The sequence below is a fragment of the Oryctolagus cuniculus genome, chromosome 3 (genome assembly GCF_051225735.1).
Source record: "Oryctolagus cuniculus isolate XC-2025 breed Fujian yellow rabbit chromosome 3, ASM5122573v1, whole genome shotgun sequence".
Classification (NCBI taxonomy): domain Eukaryota; kingdom Metazoa; phylum Chordata; class Mammalia; order Lagomorpha; family Leporidae; genus Oryctolagus; species Oryctolagus cuniculus.
The window spans coordinates 3,679,397-3,699,432 of NC_142869.1; the positions used below are offsets into that span (position 1 = coordinate 3,679,397).

Below are 20,036 nucleotides of genomic sequence, written 5' to 3' on the forward strand. Positions count from 1 at the left end.
TGAACGCGGATCTTTAAAGACAAAACCCATCAAACATTAGCTAAGCATTGGAAGTTAATGGGCCGTGGTGTCCCATTTCCCCACGAACTCGGGCAGCACCGCGGTCTCTCCTCTGTGTGCAGCCGCATCAATTATTAATATGTATATTTTTGCTGACAGAGGACCTTGCTATAAATGTAGGTTTCGTTATCCCGTTCTGGGTCATTAACTCTGGAAAGCTTGTAAATATAATGGTGTATTCACGTGGGAAGCCTTCATTAAGATGCATTATTCTCCAGCTGATGTGTTTCAATATATATGGTATATTATCGTGCTCTGTTCTCTGCCTTTAATATTCGTAATTTATTTTTAAATGAGTTGCTGTTTGCGCGGTGAGTTAACAAATTTGAGTTCCATGTGACCGAAGTTGCTACAGAGGGAGATGCGGCAGCCCGAGGAGGAAACGCGGCTCATGAACCTGGAAGGTCTGTGTCGGGACCCACGCACAGTGCGCGGATATTAACAGCTTGGCGCGGGGCGACGGGAGACCCCCATGGCGCACAAAGGGCCCCGGAGCCCCCTGTGCTCGGGCCTGGCTGGCGGAGGCACCAAGCCCTGCGCCTCCGTTTTCTCATCTGTTCAATGGGACGGTCACATCGCGCTTCTACCTTGAAAGCCAGACATGAATGAAACAAGGTGGCGTGGTGAGGGGATGTGCGGGGCTGTGGCGCGCTGCGAGGCCGGCGTCTGGCCCGCAGGAGGTGGAGCTGCCAAGGAGCCCGTCAAACACTCCCTGCAGAGCTCTTGGCAAACGTGAGCCAGAGCTGCCTGCCCACTTGTGAAGGCCCAGCTCAAGCATCACCCGATTGCTTTGCAAACCTGGGTGTCTTATGCAATTAAAGACACAATTCTGAGACGAGATCTTAGACTCCATGGCACAGGGAAGGATGGGAGCGCGGCTCTCTGTTGGGGTCGGGAGGTCTGTGCGTCCTGCCCCTGCCCAGCTGTGTCCCTTTACCCCTAACCCACGCGTTCCCCACTCCTTGCCCCTGGGAAGGAAGACGGGCAGCAGTGGGCGGAAGGCGGCAGCCAGTGTGCGGCGGGCGGGGAGGCTCCGTCAGCGGAGCTGGGTTTGCCCAGGGTGTGCTGGGAATCGGCCAGCGGGGCTCCCTGGGTAAGGTGCGTGCGTGCGTGTCTATCCTGCGTGCAGGCATATTCGCACCTAAGTGTGTCGCAGTTTTCTTGGTCTGAGGACATGTGCACACAATTTGCAAATAATGGAACACCACCGTTCTTCGTGGTGACGCCCACAGGGCCGCTCTGAGGGTGGGGGTGTGGCGTTGGCCTGTGCGCGCTTGGCAAGCGAGTTCCGCTGGGACGTAGGTTCTCACCGGCGTCAGCAAGCAGATGGGAGGGAGTGACGCGGTGCGTGCGGATGCCAGTTACCGCTGTTCTCCAAGCTGGCCCGTCTTTGCTCAGCTGGGGATATTTCTTGGATTTTTTTTTTTTTTTTTGCAGTTCACAGCATAACTGATACAGACATGGTCTACTCTTACGTTAATCTGCATTTACTCACGTTTTATCTGCCATTTCTTAAATGAAGCAGTAAAACCAGGCGCTGACTTGCAGCCTTTGCTGGTGTCCATGGTCTGTAAATTCCCACGCCGCGTTGTGCGTCTGTTAGCAAGACCTGGCGCCCGTACTGGGCGTCGAGAGAGCGCTTCCGGGCCGAACGCTTGTTGCCTTGCCGGCTGGTGGATGGCGAGGGTCTGACGCAGTGCCGGGTGCCCGGAGCCAGCGCTGGGAGCCCCTCCTTCTGAGGGCTACAGGGGTGCAGGGGAGGGGGGTCTCCTGAGTTGACTTCACGGTTCTCTCCTCCAGTCCAGAGCAGGCCAGTGCTTGTCCTCAGCTCTTCCGTCAAGTACTTTGTTCTTATGTGTCTGGATTTGGCAGAGCTTAGCTCTCTGTAGTCTGCGGCGCCAGCCCCCAGCCTGGGAACTGGTGGGACAGGAGCCCCGCCTCCCCCCATGGTGACGAAGGGGCCCTCGGTGTCCTGCCAGAGTGGACCCAGCGTTCTGGAAGCTTCTCTCAGGCTTTTGGAGCGTCTGTTATGTTTTGCCAGCTCTGTGACCTGACGGCAACCCTTTGGCTTCTCGTTCCAGAGCCCCCCTCCCCTCTTCCATGAAGTCAGCGCCACAGTAGCCCAGGCCGAGAAGGTGAACCGGCTGCGCAGCGAGGTGCAGAGGCAGCATGAGGAGGAATACAGGGAGGCCATGGTCACCATCAAGAACGACCTGAAGGCCATCGAAGGCCCCGACATGAAGGAGAGCCTGCAGGACCAGATCCGGCACTGGTTCATCGAGTGCAGGTGAGCGCCGCGGCAGAGCCCCGGGCTGTGTTGGCACAGAGCTGCTGGTTCAGTCCTGAGGCTTCTTGGCTTTGCTTTTCGTTAAGATTTATTTATTGATTCTTTATTACTTAAGGGCAAAGAGAGAGCGAGAGCGCGCTCTTCCAACCACTGGCTCACTCCCCAAATGCCCACAACAGCTGGGGCTGAGCCAGGGTGAAGCCAGGGGCCAGGACCCACGTGGGTGGCAGGGACCCAGCTAGTTGAGCCCCCGCTGCCGCCTCCCCAGGTGCACGTCGGCAGGAAGCTGGGCCAGGAGCAGAGTGGGTTCCTGAAGGAAGGCACCTGAGACCCCAGGCTTCCCTTTTCAAAGTGAGCTGGTGGTACAAGTGGGGTCCTGCCGCGGGAAGTCCCCGCGCCGCCCTGGCCGGTCCTTCGCTCTCTGAGTCGCTGCTCTATCCCTGTGGCCCGAGGGCAGGAGTGCTGGCCTTTGGTGGGGTTCTCACTAGACGGCGAGGGCCTGGACCGCTGGGTGCGGCTGCTGCTGCCTCTGCCGCGGGATAAAGGGCTCCCTGTGCTGTGCCCTCCCCCAGGGAAACCACAGCCAGTTCCCGAGTGAGCGCCGGGCGGTGCCAGCAGCTGAGCGGTGACGTTCCCGGCGTAGCCCGCTATGTCCTGTGGCTGTCGGGAGGAGTTTGTGCACCTGCACTCGGGGAGAGTTAGCAGGGAGGGCACCTTCTAGTGAATGCGCCGTGACAGGGGTGGGAGTCCCGCTGCAGCCGTTGGGGGGCCCTCGGGAAGCACACATCCTATCGGGCGCTTGGGTCGAGTCCTGGCTTGGCTTCTGCCACAGGCTTCGTGCCAAGTCGGCATGCCCTGGGGCCGCATGGCAGGGGGCAGCTCGACTTCCTGGTTCCCTGCCGCCCACACAGACCTGGATGGGGTCGCTGTCTCCTGGCTTTGGGCACTGAGCCAGCAGATGGCAGATTTCTCTCTCTGTGCCTGTCTGCCTTTCAAGGCAAATATAAGTGGTTGTGAGTCACTTGGGGGTGTAACTAAACCCTGCATTGTCACGGTTACTGGGAGTCGCGTGCCCCGAGTTCACGAAGGTGCGTCACCAGGAACTACCAGGAGCTCCCCTCCTTTCTGTGTTGTGGAGCAGGCACTCGACACTGTGTCGTCTGTACGTGAGATGGTTTTATATGAACACTTGAAAATCCAGCTAATTGTTAGGGGCAAAACCAAGTGCAAATCACTGCGTAGAAATGCAACCCCACATTGAGTTAAAACATGCATGTATACGTACTGTGAACACAACAGTCTCCCTTATCCATGGGGGGAGGGGGTCTCTTCCAAGACCACTGGTGAGTATCTGAAGCCGTGGCTTGTCCTGAGCTCTGTATACAATGCCTGTGACAAAGTTCAACTTAGAATCAGGCACAGAAAAAATGCCTAATAATAAAGGAGGACAGAGAGAGGATAAATACCGTGTCGCGACATTGCCAGCACCGCTGCTGTGTGCATGGGGGCTCCGCTGAGTAGAGCGAGAGTGGCCAGCCCTGTGCTGCCCCAGCAGTCACTCTGACAGCTGAGAGGCGACGGCGTGATTGGCGGGCGGGGAGACTGCACGGCCGGGACGTGTCTGACAGAGGGGTGCGACTCCTCCCAGGCGGGACGCAGCGGGGCGACGCCCTGTTTCACCACCCCGCTCAGAATGGTGCGTAAGTTAAAACTTATGAATTATTTATTTCTGGAATTTTTCACTCGATGTTTTCCAACCATGGGCGACCGCAGGTAATTGAAACCATGGAGAGCGAGGCCGGCGATAAGGAGCAGGTCTGTGTTCGCACACACGTTTAACTTATTAAGTACGTGTTGGTGCGTGCGTGGAAAATTACCGGGAAGGAGCCGCTAGGAGCTGCTGGCGGGGCGGCCTCTCGGGACCCGAGTGGTGGGATCACTTCTCTTATGTTTGTGCTCTTGGAGGTCTTTTCTTATTAAGCATTGCTTTCGGTTAAAACCCCAGTTTAAAAATATGTGAGAGGAAAAACCAGAAAGGCAGGGCATCGATCCGGGTGGATTTGGAATGCAGAAGCCCCTGATTCTAGAGACGTGGGTTAGCGTTCCAGCATCCTGAGGCTCCTGGAAGCCCCCCGGGCGTGTGAGGCTGGGGGGAGGCCCTGGGAGCGCCCTGCGGGTGCCCGTGGTCGTCCCCCGGTCTGTGGGCTGCTTTGAAGACCAGCAGGCCAGGCCAGTCCCCGGAGACCACCCCGTCCCGCGTTCCTGACCCGCCGGTCTGCGGCCTGCTGGGGCTGGCCTCTCGGGTCCGCTGCGTAGGCTTCACAGGGAGAGAAAAATCCTCTTTGGAAGTAACGTAAGGTCAAAGCACATTTATTTCCACAATTGGATTACATTTCTCGGGTTGACTTTGATAAAGTCCTTCTCTTTGCTGTTTTTAAACCAAAAGCAGCTGTAAAGCAAATATTGTCTTTTGAAACATGAAACGCGATCAGTCCCCAGGATGAATTCCAACACGACACGCAGGACAGCCCGATGAGTTATTAGAAGTCACAGTTCACAGATGCGCCACCGCTCAGAGTACCTGCACTTACTCAGCCAATCCCTGTCACTCCCACGGTGGATTGTTTGGGTGGTTGTTGTTGTTTATTTGAGAGGTAGAGTTAGAGGGAGAGACAGACAGACAGACAGAGAGAAAGACAGAGAGAGAGACAGAGAGAGAGAGGTCTTCCATCCTCTGGTTCACTCCTCAGATGGCCACACGGCCAGAGGTGGGCTGATCCGAAGCCAGGAGCCAGGAACTTCTTCTTGGGCCATCATCCACGGCTCTCCCAGACCATAAGCAGAGAGCTGGATCGGAAGAGCTGGTGCACGAACCAGCGCCCACATGGGGTGCTGGTGCCACAGGCAGAGGCTTAGCCGACTCCGCCACAATGCTGGCCCCAAGACACAGCATCTTCCATCTGCTTGTTCACTCCCCAAATGGCTGCGACAGCTGGGGCTGGGCCAGGCCACATCCAGGAGCCTGGAATTCCATCCGGGCCTTCCACATGGTGCACGGGCCCAGGCGTCTGGGCCAATCACTTGGGCCGTCCTCTGCTGCTTTTCCAAGCCTCATTAGCGGGAGCTGGAGTAGCCGGGACTTGACGCTGCGCCCCTACTGGATGCCGGCACTGAGACAGCCGATCAACACGTGCGCTGCAGTGCCAACCCGATTGTTTGGTCTTCAAGTCGGTTTTTAAATGAAGTACTTCCTCTGGTGTTAAACGTAGCACGGGCTCACTGAAGGGAGTTTGAGGAAGACGGTGAGGCCCGTCGGTCAGCGCCGCCCCGACGACGACAGGGCCAGCGTTGGCTCAGCTTCCTTCCGCCCCCGTCCCTCACGCCGATCTCTAACTACAGTCTTAAGAATCCTTTTCCCAACTTTTAGAACTTCAACGTTGGGCTTTCCCGCGTCCTTTAAATGCGTTCCAAAGCACGACTTCAGTGACTGGTTAGCGCGAGACTGCCCGGGCAGTCGTTAAGGTTGATTCTGATCTTTTACGTATTTGCCAACTCGATAAGACCGCTAGGTCAGTCACCTCTTAATTTGCATTTACTATGTTCGCAGAGACGCTGAAGAATTCTCTTTTTTCTTCCTCTGTGAACTGCCCTGTCGTTTAGGTCGTTCCCCTTGTGGCACGTTTGTGCATGTGTGTGTGTGTGAGCATGTGTGTGCATGTGTGTGAGCATGTCTGTGTGCATGTGTAGGTGTGTGTGCATGTGGGGGGTATATATGTGTGTACATGTGTGTGTGCATGTGTAGGTGTGTATGAGCATGTGTGTGGGTGTGTGTGCATGTGTGTGCATGTGTAGGTATATGTGAGCATTGTGTGTGCATGTGTGTGCATGTGTATGTGTGTGTGCATGTGTAGGTGTGTGTGCATGTGTGGGGTATATATGTGTGTACATGTGTGTGCATGTGTGTGCATGTGTGTGCACGTGTGGGTGTGCATGTGTTTACATGTGTGTGCATGTGTAGGTGTGTGAGCATGTGTGTGCATGTGTGTGCATGTGGGGTATGTATGTGTGTATATGTGTGTGCATGTGTGTGCGTGTGTGAGCATGTGTGTGCATGTGTGAGCGTGTGTGTGCATGTGTAGGTGTGTGAGCATGTGTGGGTGTATGCATGTGTAGGTTGTGCGTGCATGTGTGTGGGTGTGTGTGAGCACGTGTGTGTGCATGTGTGTACATGTGTATGTGTGCATGTGCAGGTGTGTGTGCATGTGTAGGTGTGTGTGCATGTGTGGGATATATGTGTGAGCATGTGTGGGTGTGTGAGCATGTGTGAGCATGTGTGGGTGTGTGTGTGCATGTGTGTGCATGTGTAGGTATGTGTGCATGTGTGTGCATGTGTGAACATGTGTGTGCGTGTGTAGGTGTGTGTGAGCATGTGTGGGTGTGTGTGTGAGCTCTACAATGTATCTAAATGTATGAAAGATACTAGAACTTTCTGACATTTTACTTAACTTCATTCAGAAAATGTAATGTAACAGGTTTGTAGCACTCACTTTCCCTCTTATTTCTGCAAAAGTGTTTTCATAAACGTTTAGCCTCTGTGGGCGTGGTTATCTCGCATCGACACTAACTCGCGAACACAGAGCAGAGGAGACCACGTGAGAAATGGGCAGTACGAGCCTGCAAGAGGATGCGCATGGGCAGTACGAGCCTGCAACCGCGCATGCGCAGTACGAGCCTGCAGCCACGCATGAGTGGTACGATCCTGCAAGGTGATGCGCATGCGCAGTACGATCCTGCAGCCGCGCATGGGCAGTACCATCTTGCAAGGTGACGCCCTGCTGGGGCTGGGGCTGAGCGCCGTATCGGCGTCCTCTGACTGGTCCGCGGGCAGCTGGGGAGACGGGGAGGAGCGGAACCAGCTGGGGGACGGCTCGGCCCTCCCGAGCCCTGGCTGGTCTCCGAAGGGCGTGGCTTCTGTGGGAGGCAGAGGCGGCAGAGGCCGCGGCCCCGCCTCCCGGCCGGTTCTGGGGCTCAGTGAGCCCACGCACGAGACACGCGGGCGTCCCACGCTCTCTGGGTCTGCCCGTCTCCGCGGACGTGTCCTGTTCGGAGGGAGCGCGTCTCCCACTCCTGTGTGTTGCTGCTACTGGCCTTCTGCGTCTGCGCAGTTCGTGCACCGGGTGCAGGTTGGTGGGCGCGCGCTGCCCACCGCGCGCTGAGCGCTCAGGCGAGGTCCCGTCCCGCAGGCTGCCCCGCAGCCACCTTAGACAGACGGGGCCCCAGGGCTGGGGGGCACGCGCCCTCCCCGTCCTGCTGCCGCCCGACAGGAGAGGAGCCACTGGGGAAGGGAGGGTCGTCTCCGCTTACGGTTGGGAGGGTTGCCGTCGGCGGTCACGTGACCCCGTCCGTCTGGACGGTGGACGGCTGTGCAGGGGATCCCCGGGGAGTCAGGAAGCAGACTCGGCCTAAACCCCCCCTCCAGAGCCCCTGCCAGGGCGCACCCCCAGGGACCTCGAGACTGAGCCACCTCCTACTCCCCACCCTCGGACCAGGTCTCCTCGCTGCAACCCTTAAGGCTGGAGCCCAAGACCTCAACACGGGGCCTTCTTGGGGACGCTGGGACTGCTGCCCAGCCGCGCCGCAGCCCGCGCTCCTGCCCGGGGCAGCCGGGCCCCTCTGCCGCGTGTGCTCCTCGGCTTCACGCCCGCTCGCTGGGGGCTGGAGTCTTCCAGAAGGACAGTGCACCGACCGCGTTGGTTCCGCTTTGCACAGCGAGGACTGCTCGGGCCGGCCGTTCTATCAAGCTTCAGTCTGGGAAACTGGCTGGTGGAGGGGTCCTTCAGCCATTCATCAAGCCGGCCCCAGAGTGCGCCACTCACCCCGGCCCCTCCTCCTCCTCCCACCCACCGGAGCGCTCCTGGGTGCAGGGCCCCTCCCTGTCCCGCCCCCTGCTCGGAAGCGTTTGGTGATTGGCTCCATCAGGTGTCTGTTAGGAAGAGCAGTGGTCACACCAGTCACTCGGTCTGCACCCGGAGTCCCCGGGCTTCCGCGAAGAAGCAGCTACGTGAACTCGAGGTTTGTATGAGTTAGCCATCACCGCCGTGGCACGTGACCACAGAACTCGGTGGCCTGAAACCTTGGGAACCCACGTGCTGGGAGTCAGAGATGTGAAGTCGGGGTGTCTAGGGGAGACTCTGTCCCGCCTCTTCCTGCTGCTGGTGGCCGCCAGCCTGCCTAGGCTCCCATCCGCGTCACTCCGCCTCCTCTGGGGTCGCCTCACCCGCCCTCCCCCCACCCGTGTGTCCGGGCCCCCCTGCCCCTCTCATAAGGACCCGTGATTGACATCACGCCCAGGCCCTTGGTTCAGTCACGGTCACCTCCGCAATGTGTTTTCCACGCGGTTTCTGTTCTGCCAGAGCTTGAGGAATGGGTGTCAGCGGCAGGTTGTTTTTTTTTTAAATTTTAAAAATTAAGGTATAATTTTAATGCAGCCACATTCACCCTTCCCATGGACAGTCCTGGGGCTCGGCTGTGCCATTCTAGGGCTACTCCTTACTAGGACCTGGACCCCTGGGAAGACAGCTGTGCCGGCCCCTGGCGCCGGGGCAGTGAGCACGTGTGTGACGGTGTATTGCCTGGGGCGCCAGGTCCCTCTGCCCTCACCGGCCGCTCTCCTGCCTCAGCCTGGTCACGCTGTCCCTGTGGCTCTTGTCCCTCAGGTGCACCTGTGTCCCGCTTACCTGCCCTGCTAGCCCACGTGCCACAGCAGGTGCAGCCCCAGGTGCTCTGGGAACCCACAGCTCAGACGCGCTCAGTGGCTGTCTTGGGGATCCTGGCTTGTGAGCGGCAGGGCTGGAATTCATACGCTGTGTCCTGATTCCCCCAGCACTGAGTGTGTCCCTGCCTGGGGCCCTGTGCTCCGTGAGGGCTCAGGGTCGCTTTACGGAAGAGACGGCAGATACCCGAGTCCACCTGGGGCCCTCGGCTTTCCCTCTGTGTCATGCAGAGCTGGGGCTGGTTGTGTGCTCCTGGAGGAAAAGAGAGACGCAGGGAGAAAAGGAGAGAGGAGGGGAGACGAGAGGGCGAGAGCTAGAAGAATCCTGGGATTTGGGGACGCCAGCTTGTGGTTTGCCCCAATTATTTTATAGATGAGAAAGCGGACTCAGAGAAGTTGGGTAAGTTGGCTGAAAATCCGGCATAGTTCCTGGCGCCCGAGAGCTGACACGGGCGAGTGAAGACTTCTGAAACAGCGGCATCGTGTGAAACCAGAATTGGTTCTCGAGGGACGGCTCCCATTGTTCTCCGCGAGGACTTTGAAGGACATCAGAAAGCAGCGCCCAGAATGTTCACAGTGGCCGTCTTCAGAGTGGAGGGCGCGTGCCCGCGTTTGTTCTGTGCTGTGTAGCCCGAGTTTTCCACGGAGAGCATGAATTACTTTCAGAATGAAAAAGTTTCCGAGAGACACAGGGAGAGAGAGGGCCGGGCAGTCAGGGAGGTGAGCTGGGGCTCGTTATTCTGAATTCCTCGTGTAATTACATGTTCCAGGAATCCTCAAAGGCGGCTCTGGGCCGCCGGGAGACTGCACGAGTGTGTGCATTACCCGTTTCTCTCCTCTTGCTTCAGTGGGAAGAAATGCGTGGGGCTGAGTGGGGGCCGTGGGAGAAGGCGAGCAGGATCTGCCGAGGCCGCAGGGACAGGTGCACGGCCCCGTGAAATCGGGTGTTTTGATGTCAGGCGTCACAGTAAATCAAATTCAGAACACCCAGCAGCTCCAGGCGCTCAGGGCTGTGTGGGCGCCAAGTCCTGATGGCAGACAGACCCTGGGGCTCTTCAGCAGATACCGAGAGTGACTTCCCTGATAGGGGTCACGGGCTGCTGCAGGTGAGAGCCCTGGGACAGGCACGGCCTCTGCGGGGCCCCGTGTGGCCCCCCAGAGTGCGGGAGGTGAGCCCTGGGACAGGCACGGCCTCTGCGGGGCCCCGTGTGGCCCCCCAGAGTGCGGGAGGTGAGCCCTGGGACAGGCACGGCCTCTGCGGGGCCCTGTGTGGTCTCCCAGAGTGCAGGAGGTGAGCCCTGGGACAGGCACGGCCTCTGCGGGCCCCGTGTGGTCCCCCAGAGTGCGGGAGGTGAGCCCTGGGACAGGCACGGCCTCTGCGGGCCCCGTGTGGTCCTCCAGAGTGCGGGAGGTGAGCCCTGGGACAGGCACGGCCTCTGCGGGGCCCCGTGTGGTCTCCCAGAGTGCGGGAGGTGAGCCCTGGGACAGGCACGGCCTCTGCGGGGCCCCGTGTGGTCTCCCAGAGTGCAGGAGGTGAGCCCTGGGACCCGGCACGGCCTCTGCGGGGCCCCATGTGGTCCCCCGGAGTGCGGGAGGTGAGCCCTGGGACAGGCACGGCCTCTGCGGGGCCCCGTGTGGCCCCCCAGAGTGCGGGAGGTGAGCCCTGGGACAGGCACAGCCTCTGTGGGGCCCCGTGTGGTCCTCCAGAGTGCGGGAGGTGAGCCCTGGGACAGGCACGGCCTCTGCGGGCCCCGTGTGGTCCCCCAGAGTGCAGGAGGTGAGCCCTGGGACAGGCACGGCCTCTGCGGGCCCCGTGTGGCCCCCCAGAGTGCGGGAGGTGAGAGCCCTGGGACCCGGCACAGCCTCTGCAGGGCCCCGTGTGGTCCCCCAGAGTGCGGGAGGTGAGCCCTGGGACAGGCACGGCCTCTGCGGGGCCCCGTGTGGTCCTCCAGAGTGCGGGAGGTGAGCCCTGGGACAGGCACGGCCTCTGCAGGGCCCCTTGTGGCCCCCCAGAGTGCGGGAGGTGAGCCCTGGGACAGGCACGGCCTCTGTGGGGCCCCGTGTGGTCCTCCAGAGTGCAGGAGGTGAGAGCCCTGGGACCTGGCACAGCCTCTGTGGGGCCCCGTGTGGTCCTCCAGAGTGCGGGAGGTGAGCCCTGGGACAGGCATGGCCTCTGTGGGGCCCTGTGTGGTCCTCCAGAGTGCGGGAGATGAGCCAGCTCCGGGTGCTGCCATCTGCGGGGAGCGCCCTGCAGAGAGGCCACCCCTACCCAGTACAGCCGGGTCGTCCTGCAGTGTGGGGGACCCCAGACCAGCTGGGTGCGTGGGTGAGACAGGTCCACACTGGACAGGGACTCCAGGCTTGCCCAGGAGCCCTCAAGTTCCGTGTCGTGAGGGGACGCCCGTGAGAGCAGTGAATTCGAGGAATAAGCGTTGCCACTTGGTCGGATGAGGCCAGGGTGTCTGTGAATGAGCCCCAGCCCAAGGCTGCCTGCCGCAGTTCTCCCTCGTGCTGCCTAGCTTCCACAGTGTCGTGAAGGAAGGGGGTGAAGGCGTCGAGGACGGAGCGTTTCCCAGCGTTGCGCTGGGACTCGAGGGTATAAAAGCTAAGTTAATTTTGATGCAAAAAAAAAAAAAAAGAGTGAAGTGCATGCATAGGTCTTTCACAGTTTCTGTTTTCCACAAACTTTTTAAAGACCTCCTGCGTTTTCTTGGGCTTTTTGGATTCGTGAACTAGAAGAGCCAATGACTCGCTCCTATACAGGAGGAAGGGCGAGTGACGGCTGGGGTCTGAACGGGGCTGGAGAGACAGCTGACTTCGGGGGGATCTCCCTTCCTGCCCAGAGACTCTGCCCTTGCCTGGGCATCCATTCTCCTGTATAAATACAGAAAACTGAAAATAAAAACCTGCTCACCACCAGGCAGTCGTGTCACACGTAATATATTGTTCTTCCTAATAAAATTTAGAAGGCGGTTTGAGTAGAGGCTCCCGTAGGATTCAGACCTAGAATTCAAGGTCTGCTTCCCAGTCGGGAAGGGAGCCTGGGCCTCGGGTGATACCGGCGAACCACGTCTCACTCCCGCACAGCCCCGTCGGTGAAAGCGCCTGGCTCGGCACACGAGGGTCTCCGCCTGTCCTTTGGGGGGAGGTGGCCCCTCCTGGCTCGGCACACGAGGGTCTCCGCCTGTCCTTTTGGGGGAGGTGGCCCCCTCCTGGCTCGGCACACGAGGGTCTCCGCCTGTCCTTTGGGGGGAGGTGGCCCCCTCCTGGCTCGGCACACGAGGGTCTCCGCCTGTCCTTTGGGGGGAGGTGGCCCCTCCTGGCTCGGCACACGAGAGTCTCCGCCTGTCCTTTGGGGGGAGGCGGCCCCCTCCTGGCTCGGCACACGAGGGTCTCCGCTTGTCCTTTGGGGGGAGGTGGCCCCTCCTGGCTCGGCACACGAGAGTCTCCGCCTGTCCTTTGGGGGGAGGCGGCCCCCTCCTGGCTCGGCACACGAGGGTCTCCGCTTGTCCTTTGGGGGGAGGTGGCCCCTCCTGGCTCGGCACACGAGGGTCTCCGCCTGTCCTTTGGGGGGAGGTGGCCCCTCCTGCTTGGCACACGAGGGTCTCCGCCTGTCCTTTGGGGGGAGGTGGCCCCCTCCGTTTTCCAGGGAGGGTCGTGCTAATGTAGTCCATGTGCAGTCCGTTGCCTTGACTTCGTGCAAGCGAATTTATAGGCAGCGAGTGACACGTCCGGAGGCTTCCGTGCAGCGCACGAGCCGCTCTCCGTCCAGCGCGGGACCAATTTATGAGTCTGCTGACATTAATGGAGGTGGCTGGATGACGGGGCGGGGGGTGGGGTCGGCCGGAAACCCTTCCGTCCATATATTTTTCGTACTTGATGAAACACAGATAAATCTGCCCCGTGAGTCTGGAATGGTGAGGCCCGTGGACGCTCACGTCGGCCCCCGGAGGGAGATGGATCATTCCCCTCGTTCTGCTCTCTGAATCGCTGCAGGCTCCAGCGCTGGTCACGTTTGCGTTTGTGCGAGGGTTTCTGGCCATATGCTTGAATTTTCAATAGGCCCCCGCTTTACCAACCTACTGTACCTCGAGGTTGCTAGCCAGAAGTACTTGGGCGTGGGCCCCTTACTCCCCCAGCCTCCCCAAATAAAATAGGAGAGAGGCAGCTGAGGGGCTTTTATTTAAAAAGCAGCATTAACCCTTGAGTACAATTTTTAAGAAGGTAGCACTGCCCCTCCCCCGCCCGGGCACCGGTCACGTGCAAATCACAGAGTTGGGAGAGCTGAACGGAGCTTTGGGAACTGACCGCTGGCCAGCACTGTCGGCCGAGGCTCCCTAGTCTGAAATGCTTGGGGCCAGTAAGTAGTAATTTAAGACTGGGGATTTTTTTCCCACATTTTGAAGTATTTGCACGCCCATATACCTTGGAGGTGAGATCCAAGTCTAAACCCCAGATCCACCTGTGCTTCACACATACATTAGCCACGTACCCTGAAGGTGACTTACACGGTGTCTGTAATGATCGACGCGTCGAAGCTGCACGCTGGGAAAGCTTCCTCTTGTGTCTCGTCAGCACCCACAGCTCTGGGACAGTCCAGGTCTGGGGCTCCTGGATTAGGGAAGCTCAGCCTGCACCGGGTACTAAGTGCTGCACCGCAGAGGGGCAGCGCCGGGTCCCCGGGGGTGCGGTGCGGTGATTGCCGGCATAACAGCTCTGCGTTCCCAGCAAGAGGCTGCTTGCGTGGTGCAGCTCCCCTGCGGCTGCGTGGGCGTCGCGTGGGGAGGGTGCATTGTTGGCGCCTGCTCTGACAGGCTGCCGCCCCTGCCGGGCAGCTCGGCACGGCCCAGGAGCCCCGTGTGGCCGGGCTCAGGCACTGGGGGCCGTGCTCTGCCCCCGCAGGGCTGCTAAGGCTCAGTTTCCTCGTCTGAAAAACCCCAGCGACGTAACAGCACGGCTGGGGGGAGAGGGGGGTGTTGAGTGAGGCGGGGATGCCACGTGCTGAGCCTGTGAGTTTCTCTAAGTGAATGTGTTATTAAAGAGGGATTTTTTTTGGCAAATTATTCAAACAAATACACTGAGCCAAGTTCTCTAAAAGTAAAATGAGATTTCACATGATCAGAGGTCATCCGGTTTACTCGGGCTACTGGCTCCCCATAGAGCCAGCAGTGGACTTTGAGACGGTGCCCGCCTCGGCGCTCAGGGCGTGCCTGTGCAGCTAGGGGGCCACTGGACTGGGAGCGGAGTCCGGTTTCTATGGCATCGGCAGCCTCATCCCGCAGGCGTGCCCCAGGGGAGCCGCCTGTGCCCCGAGCCAGGTGCATTAGCTGGGCCAGGTCAGGCATTTTCCACTTGGGATATTTTAAACTTGGGATGGGCTGACGGGGCCATGCCCCTCGTAAACAAAGGGTCATCTGTGCACGGCAGAAGCTCCCAGGTCCACTGCGGGCTGCCCCCTCTGGCCTCCCGCGGTCACCTCACCCAGGCACGTGCCTTCAGTCACTCCCAAGCATTAGGCTCCACCCCGGCACTGTCTCTTGAACTCTGTCCGTGTGGCTCCAGGTGCCCGCTCTGCTCACCACTGAGACACGTGGCAGACAGCCACGGCTCCACCGTGCCAAAGTGAGCTGGGTCCTCCCCCACCTGCTCCGCCGCAGCCCCTGCCAGCCCTGGAGGTGGTGCCCCTCCTTGCGGGCATCTCGGGCTCTAGTCCAGCTTCACCCTTGACTCCTCTCCCTCCCCCAGCCAGCACCCATCCTCTTGACTTCACAATCAGCCCCGCGCACCCTCTCCTCAACCCTCCCTCCTCCTGCCCCTGCCCCAGAGCCGCCACTCAGGGACCTCCCGCCCATCCCTGCTCTCTCAACTCTGCTTCCCGCCACAGCCTCCTCGCCACCTACCCCCGCACGGTGGCACACACGTGTCCTCCCCCAGCGTCTGAGGTCAGAGTCGGGGCTCTGCTGGGCTGCACGAGGTGTCTGCTGAGGCCAAGGTCTCATCTGCTCCTGAGCCGCCATGGTTGGTGGCAGCATCGTATTCCCTGTGGGCTGTCAGCGCCGGGGCTCTGTTCCTCACCTCCTGGCGGGCAGCAGACACAGGAGTGTGTAGGTCAGCCTCCTGCGGGTGGCTGCACCTCCCGCAGGGCCGCCTCCTGGATTCCAGCACCTGGGAGATGCCACCTCCCGGCCCTGGCCCGGGGTTTCCCGCCCACAGAGCGCCCTGGACAGCTCCCCGTTCCCGGCAAGGGGCACCCGCGTTTCTGTACATCGTTTGTTCTCTGCGCGTTGTTTCTAGCTTGGCACACTCCCATTTTTTTCTCAGCAGCTGTTTCAGGAAGCGCTTGGAGGTTTCTTGGTGGCTCAGGATTAGACGTGACTGTCGGTCCCCAAGAGGGTATGTAGTGACCGTTGGTCCCCAAGAGCATACCAGTGAAAGGGCCGGGCAGAGCGGCATCGCGTGCGCCAGTGGAAGCTGGGTGGTCGCATCACCTCGTGCAGAAGAGGCATTTGATACAATGAAGTCCCCCCCCCCCCCCAGCTGTTTAAAACCAGAAAGGGAAGTAGGATGTCGCGAAGCCTGGGCGCGTAAAACGTAAGCCCCGTGAAGACAGGGCTGTTCGCGTCTTCTGGTCGCTGCTTTTCCCAGGGCTGCACACAGCGTCTGGTGCGTCGGAGACGCTGTCGATAAGTTCTGAGTGAGGAACCATCATCCCGAGGGAAGCGGGAAGTGCCGCCGCGCGATCGGGAGACGTGCCCGGCGCCTTCCCCGGAAATGACTGAGGGTGAGCGCCGGGTGACAGAGGACCGCAGGGCCAGGAAATAAGAGGACTAAGTGTTTGTAAATAGAGTGGAAAGGGCGCTGTCTGGAAAAGCCGTGATGAGCCCGCTGTGGGAGGGAACCGTGGGAGCCGCAGGAGACCTGCAGGAGTCGTGAACAGTGAAGGGCGGGACGGGCACTTGAGTAGATGGGGAAGTGCACCCGCTCCTGCTCGGTAGGAAGATGACGGATCTGCTGTGGGTAATTTATGGGGCTGACGCGATTTCAATTAAAATCCCAACAGGATTATTTATTGAACTTGCAAACGTAATTATTAAAGTCATTAGGGTTAAAATAAGAGACTAAGAACAGTAAGGAAGGACAAATGGCACTTTATTTTCAAGTATATCATAAAGAAAAATAAGGTAAATGCATTATACTAATAAGGAGACATACGCATAGATCAGTGAGACAGCGTGGATAGCCCAGGAGCTGGCGGAAATAGATGGAACTCGGAATCTGATAGATGAAGTTCCAGGCGCGATCAGGATGAGAAGCGTGGAGCTCCAGACACGAGGTGGCTCACACAGGAAGCCGCCGGCCACAGGAGCCACATTCGGGACTCCGACTCCCCCAGAAACGGGTCCCCGAGTTCTAAGTGTAGAGTAAGAAGAGTTTGAAAGAAGATGGAACTAATGGTGCCGTAAAAATGACACGCTCTGTGTCACAGTCAAACTCGTACGACACAGAAGGAAACCAACCGTAAAATATGAAATTTATTTTTGTTAAAAATTATTTTACTGTATTTTATTTAATTACAAACCCAGTTCCTGTCTGCTGTAGCGAGGAAAACAATACTGAAATGTATGAAAACACAGAAGAAAAGAAGTCGCTGCAACAACCCCAGGTGGCGTTTCGACGGCCGACGCGGGCACCTGCCGACGCGGGCGCCGGGGGCTTCTCCTCTGCGCCCCTCGGCCCCTCCACTTCCACTCCCTCCCCTCGTGCAGTGCCTTCGTCTTGGGGGAGACGGGGCTTTTTCAGGCACTCACCCTACAGCACTGGTGGGACTGGTTAACATCCCGTGTGTGCGTGCGAATCCCTCCCAGCTGCTGCCATCGGCAAAGAAGCCTCCGAGGTGACCGGACCTGAATTTCGAGGCGGTGGGGCAGGTGTAGACAGGCTGGGCCTGGCTGTGCAGAGAGCCTCCTCACTGCCGAGCCCTGTGGGGACGTGCCAGGCACAGGAATTCCCCCAGATCCCAGGCAACCTCTGGGTGTTTGTGCGCAATACCAGGTGCCTTCCGGAGGTTCATGGAAAAGGCATATTGCGGAAGAAGACTCTGCATGGGTTTCAAAAATTGTTTTGCAGCAAAATAAGCTTACTCTCTTTTTAATTGCTCTGTTATTATTTTAATTGTACGTATTTATGGCCTCCAGTTAGAATAGCTATTATCAAAATAAAATAAAAAAAAAAAAAAAGGCCTGGCCAGGATCCAGAGGAGGGGAGGAGGGGAGCTCTCGCGCCACATGGTGTCGGTGGGATGTAAATTATGGTACAGCCACTGTGGGAGAGCGTGGGGCTTGCTCAGAAGGGCAGAGCAGGTCTGTGAGGCGAGCCGGCAAGCTCTCACTGGGCGTGGTGCACCAGAGGAATTAAACCGTGGAACTCACCTGTAACTCCGCTTTCCCAGGAACTCGGTGACGCCACCTCCTGAGACCTCAGAGCTGAGGGCTGAGGGCAGGGCTGCAGGCAGGGCTGGAGGCTGCAGGCAGGGCTGCGGGCAGGGCTGGGGGCTGAGGGCAGGGCTGGGGGCTGCGGGCAGGGCTGGGGGCTGAGGGCGGGGCTGGGGGCTGCGGGCAGGGCTGGGGGCTGCAGGCAGGGCTGGGGGCTGCAGGCCGGGCTGGGGGCTGCAGGCCAGGCTGGGGCCTGAGGGCAGGGCTGAGGGCTGAGGGCAGGGCTAGGGGCTACTGGGCAGGGCTGGGGGCTGAGGGCTGAGGGTGGGGCTGGGGGCTGCAGGCAGGGCTGCAGGCAGGGCTGGGGGCTGCGGGCGGGGCTGGGGCTGCGGGCTGGTCTGGGGGCTGCGGGCAGGTCTGGGGCTGCAGGCAGGTCTGGGGGCTGCAGGCTGGGCTGGGGGCTGCGAGCAAGGCTGGGGGCTGCAGGTGGGCCTGGGGGCTGAGGGCGGGGCTGTCCTCTGAAGCCAAGGCAGGCCCAGCTCAGGTGCTGTATCTGTGGGACCAGAGGCAGAGACTGACAGCCAGAGCCACAGACAGGCGGAAGCGTGGCGGTCGGAGGGGACCAGGGGAGCTGGAGGTTGGGCTCCGACCAGGGGTGGTGGCGTGGCTGGGGTTCAAAGCCGTCTCAACATCTGAACCCCAGCATTCAGGGGGAGCAGCCCAGTCTAGAGCTGGGGCCGGGCCCAGACAGTGCAGCGTGGAGGAGGTGCCCCTGGGTCAGGAGCACACTGATGGGACGCACACAGGGAAGCAGGAAGGATGTATCATTCATTGCACACCAGCCAGCCCTGTCCTGGGTATGCTGGGACCTGATTTGGTGGGTGTTGGTGTCCTGAGTGGGGGAATCAAGGAATGTTAAGCAAGGAGTGGCACAGGGCGGCTTCGGTGTAGTGCATCACGGTGACATGGGTGGCCTGGTCACACCCAGGCGTGCTTGGGGGCGGAGCCAGCGGGATGTGCCGTGGTGGGCTGAGCCTGGGTATGGAGGAAGGAGGGCCAGGATCGACTCCAGGGCTGGGTCCTTGGAAGAGGAGGTTCCGTTTTCTGAAATGGGAAGGATGCGAGAGCAGCAGGAGGTTTGGGACTTGGAGCGTGTGGTGGGGAGAACCAGAGCTGAATCTGAGACTCTGAGGTTGGAGGGGCTGTCGCTGCGTTTCCCAGGGGACCGTGGGTGTGCAGCTCAGGGAGAGGAGAGGCAGGGGCGAAGCCTCAGGCTGTGTCGCCTCCAGGGTGTTTGTGACACAGCACGGGGCAGGGAGGGTGGAGGACAGTCCAGAGACCCAGCCCTGGGCCCCCGTGTTCAGGTGGGGAGGCAAGAAGCACCCGGCAGAGCAGAGAGAGCCAGGGTGGTGCAGGGGGGGAGCCACCAGGAAGGAGATGGAGAGGGCACACCCTGCCCTGGGTCACTTCATGTCCTTCCAGAGTGAGACGGGGAAGCTGGGTCACACGGGCTGGAGGAGACCTGGGGGGCTTCCACGGGAGCTGGGGGAGAGAACTTGGAGCAGGGAGGGAGACAGCCCCTCCGGCAGCAACCTCGGGGTGTTGCTAAGCTTGGGTATTGGTCTTCTGGGGGCTGTCCCGAGCAGCGTCGATGGTGCCCCCTCCCCAGGTCTCCTTGTATCCTCTTGCCCCCATGTCCATCTGTGTCCTTGGATCAGGACCTTTGTCGGAGTGATTGGCGTCTGCAAGGCCCCTCTGTCCAACAAGACCACCTCCCGAGGCGCTGGGGCTAGGACCCGACGTAGCCCAAAGGCCGAGTGAGCCCCCTCCGTGGGGCCTGTGCTGGGAGGGGCGCAGAGCCGACCAGGCAGCTCCAGGAAAACCTGTGTTTGTGACACGCCTTGGAGGGGGGAGCGCGGAGGAGAGGGAGACCCTGGGGACTGTGGCTGTGACAAGGCTGGAGGCCAAGGCTGGAGCCAGGCCACACAGGGAGGAGGTGCGTCTGAGGGCCCAGTCCTCTCTGCAGGTGGCAGCACCTGGCCCCTGCCCAGGCGGGGCTTCAGGCGGATGTGGTGAGCTCCGGTGTGTGTGGTCACCGGGGGTGACAGCATGGCCGCCCACACCGCTGCGGGTTTCCCAGGCTCTGGGCCTGCAGGTTCCGGATCTGGGACCGCAGACACAGGGAGGCAGGAGTGCACGCCCTACGGGGGATCAGGTTCCACACGCGGGAGAGAGCTTGGTTTCCGCTGCTAATCAACGGTGCCTGTTCCTGACAGCCTGTCACTTGGGGTCCGCGGTTACTCCTGGGGACGTCCCAGGTGGCCGACACCTGCAGCCAAGGCTGTCAGATCCCTTTGCCCCGGAAACATGGTGGGAGCTAAAATAATGTTTCCCTTTCACTCATCTTGTGTCGTGAGGGTCTCTCCTCGGGGCCCCTGCCGTGCTGTGGAGCACAGAGCCAGGAGCAGAACATGGTGGCCGTGTG

At 59.9% G+C, this 20,036-nt stretch overlaps 1 protein-coding gene across 3 annotated transcripts in view; it reads left to right on the forward strand.

The window, feature by feature from the left end:
* Positions 1–20,036, forward strand: part of DRC11 (dynein regulatory complex subunit 11) — a 153,136-nt gene that overhangs the window by 26,364 nt on the left and 106,736 nt on the right. For all 3 annotated transcript variants that reach the window (XM_070070001.2, XM_089328875.1, XM_089328876.1), the window contains exon 6: positions 2,142–2,347. In XM_070070001.2, coding sequence (XP_069926102.2) covers positions 2,142–2,347 — 206 coding nt within the window. The remainder of the gene's footprint in view (positions 1–2,141; positions 2,348–20,036) is intronic.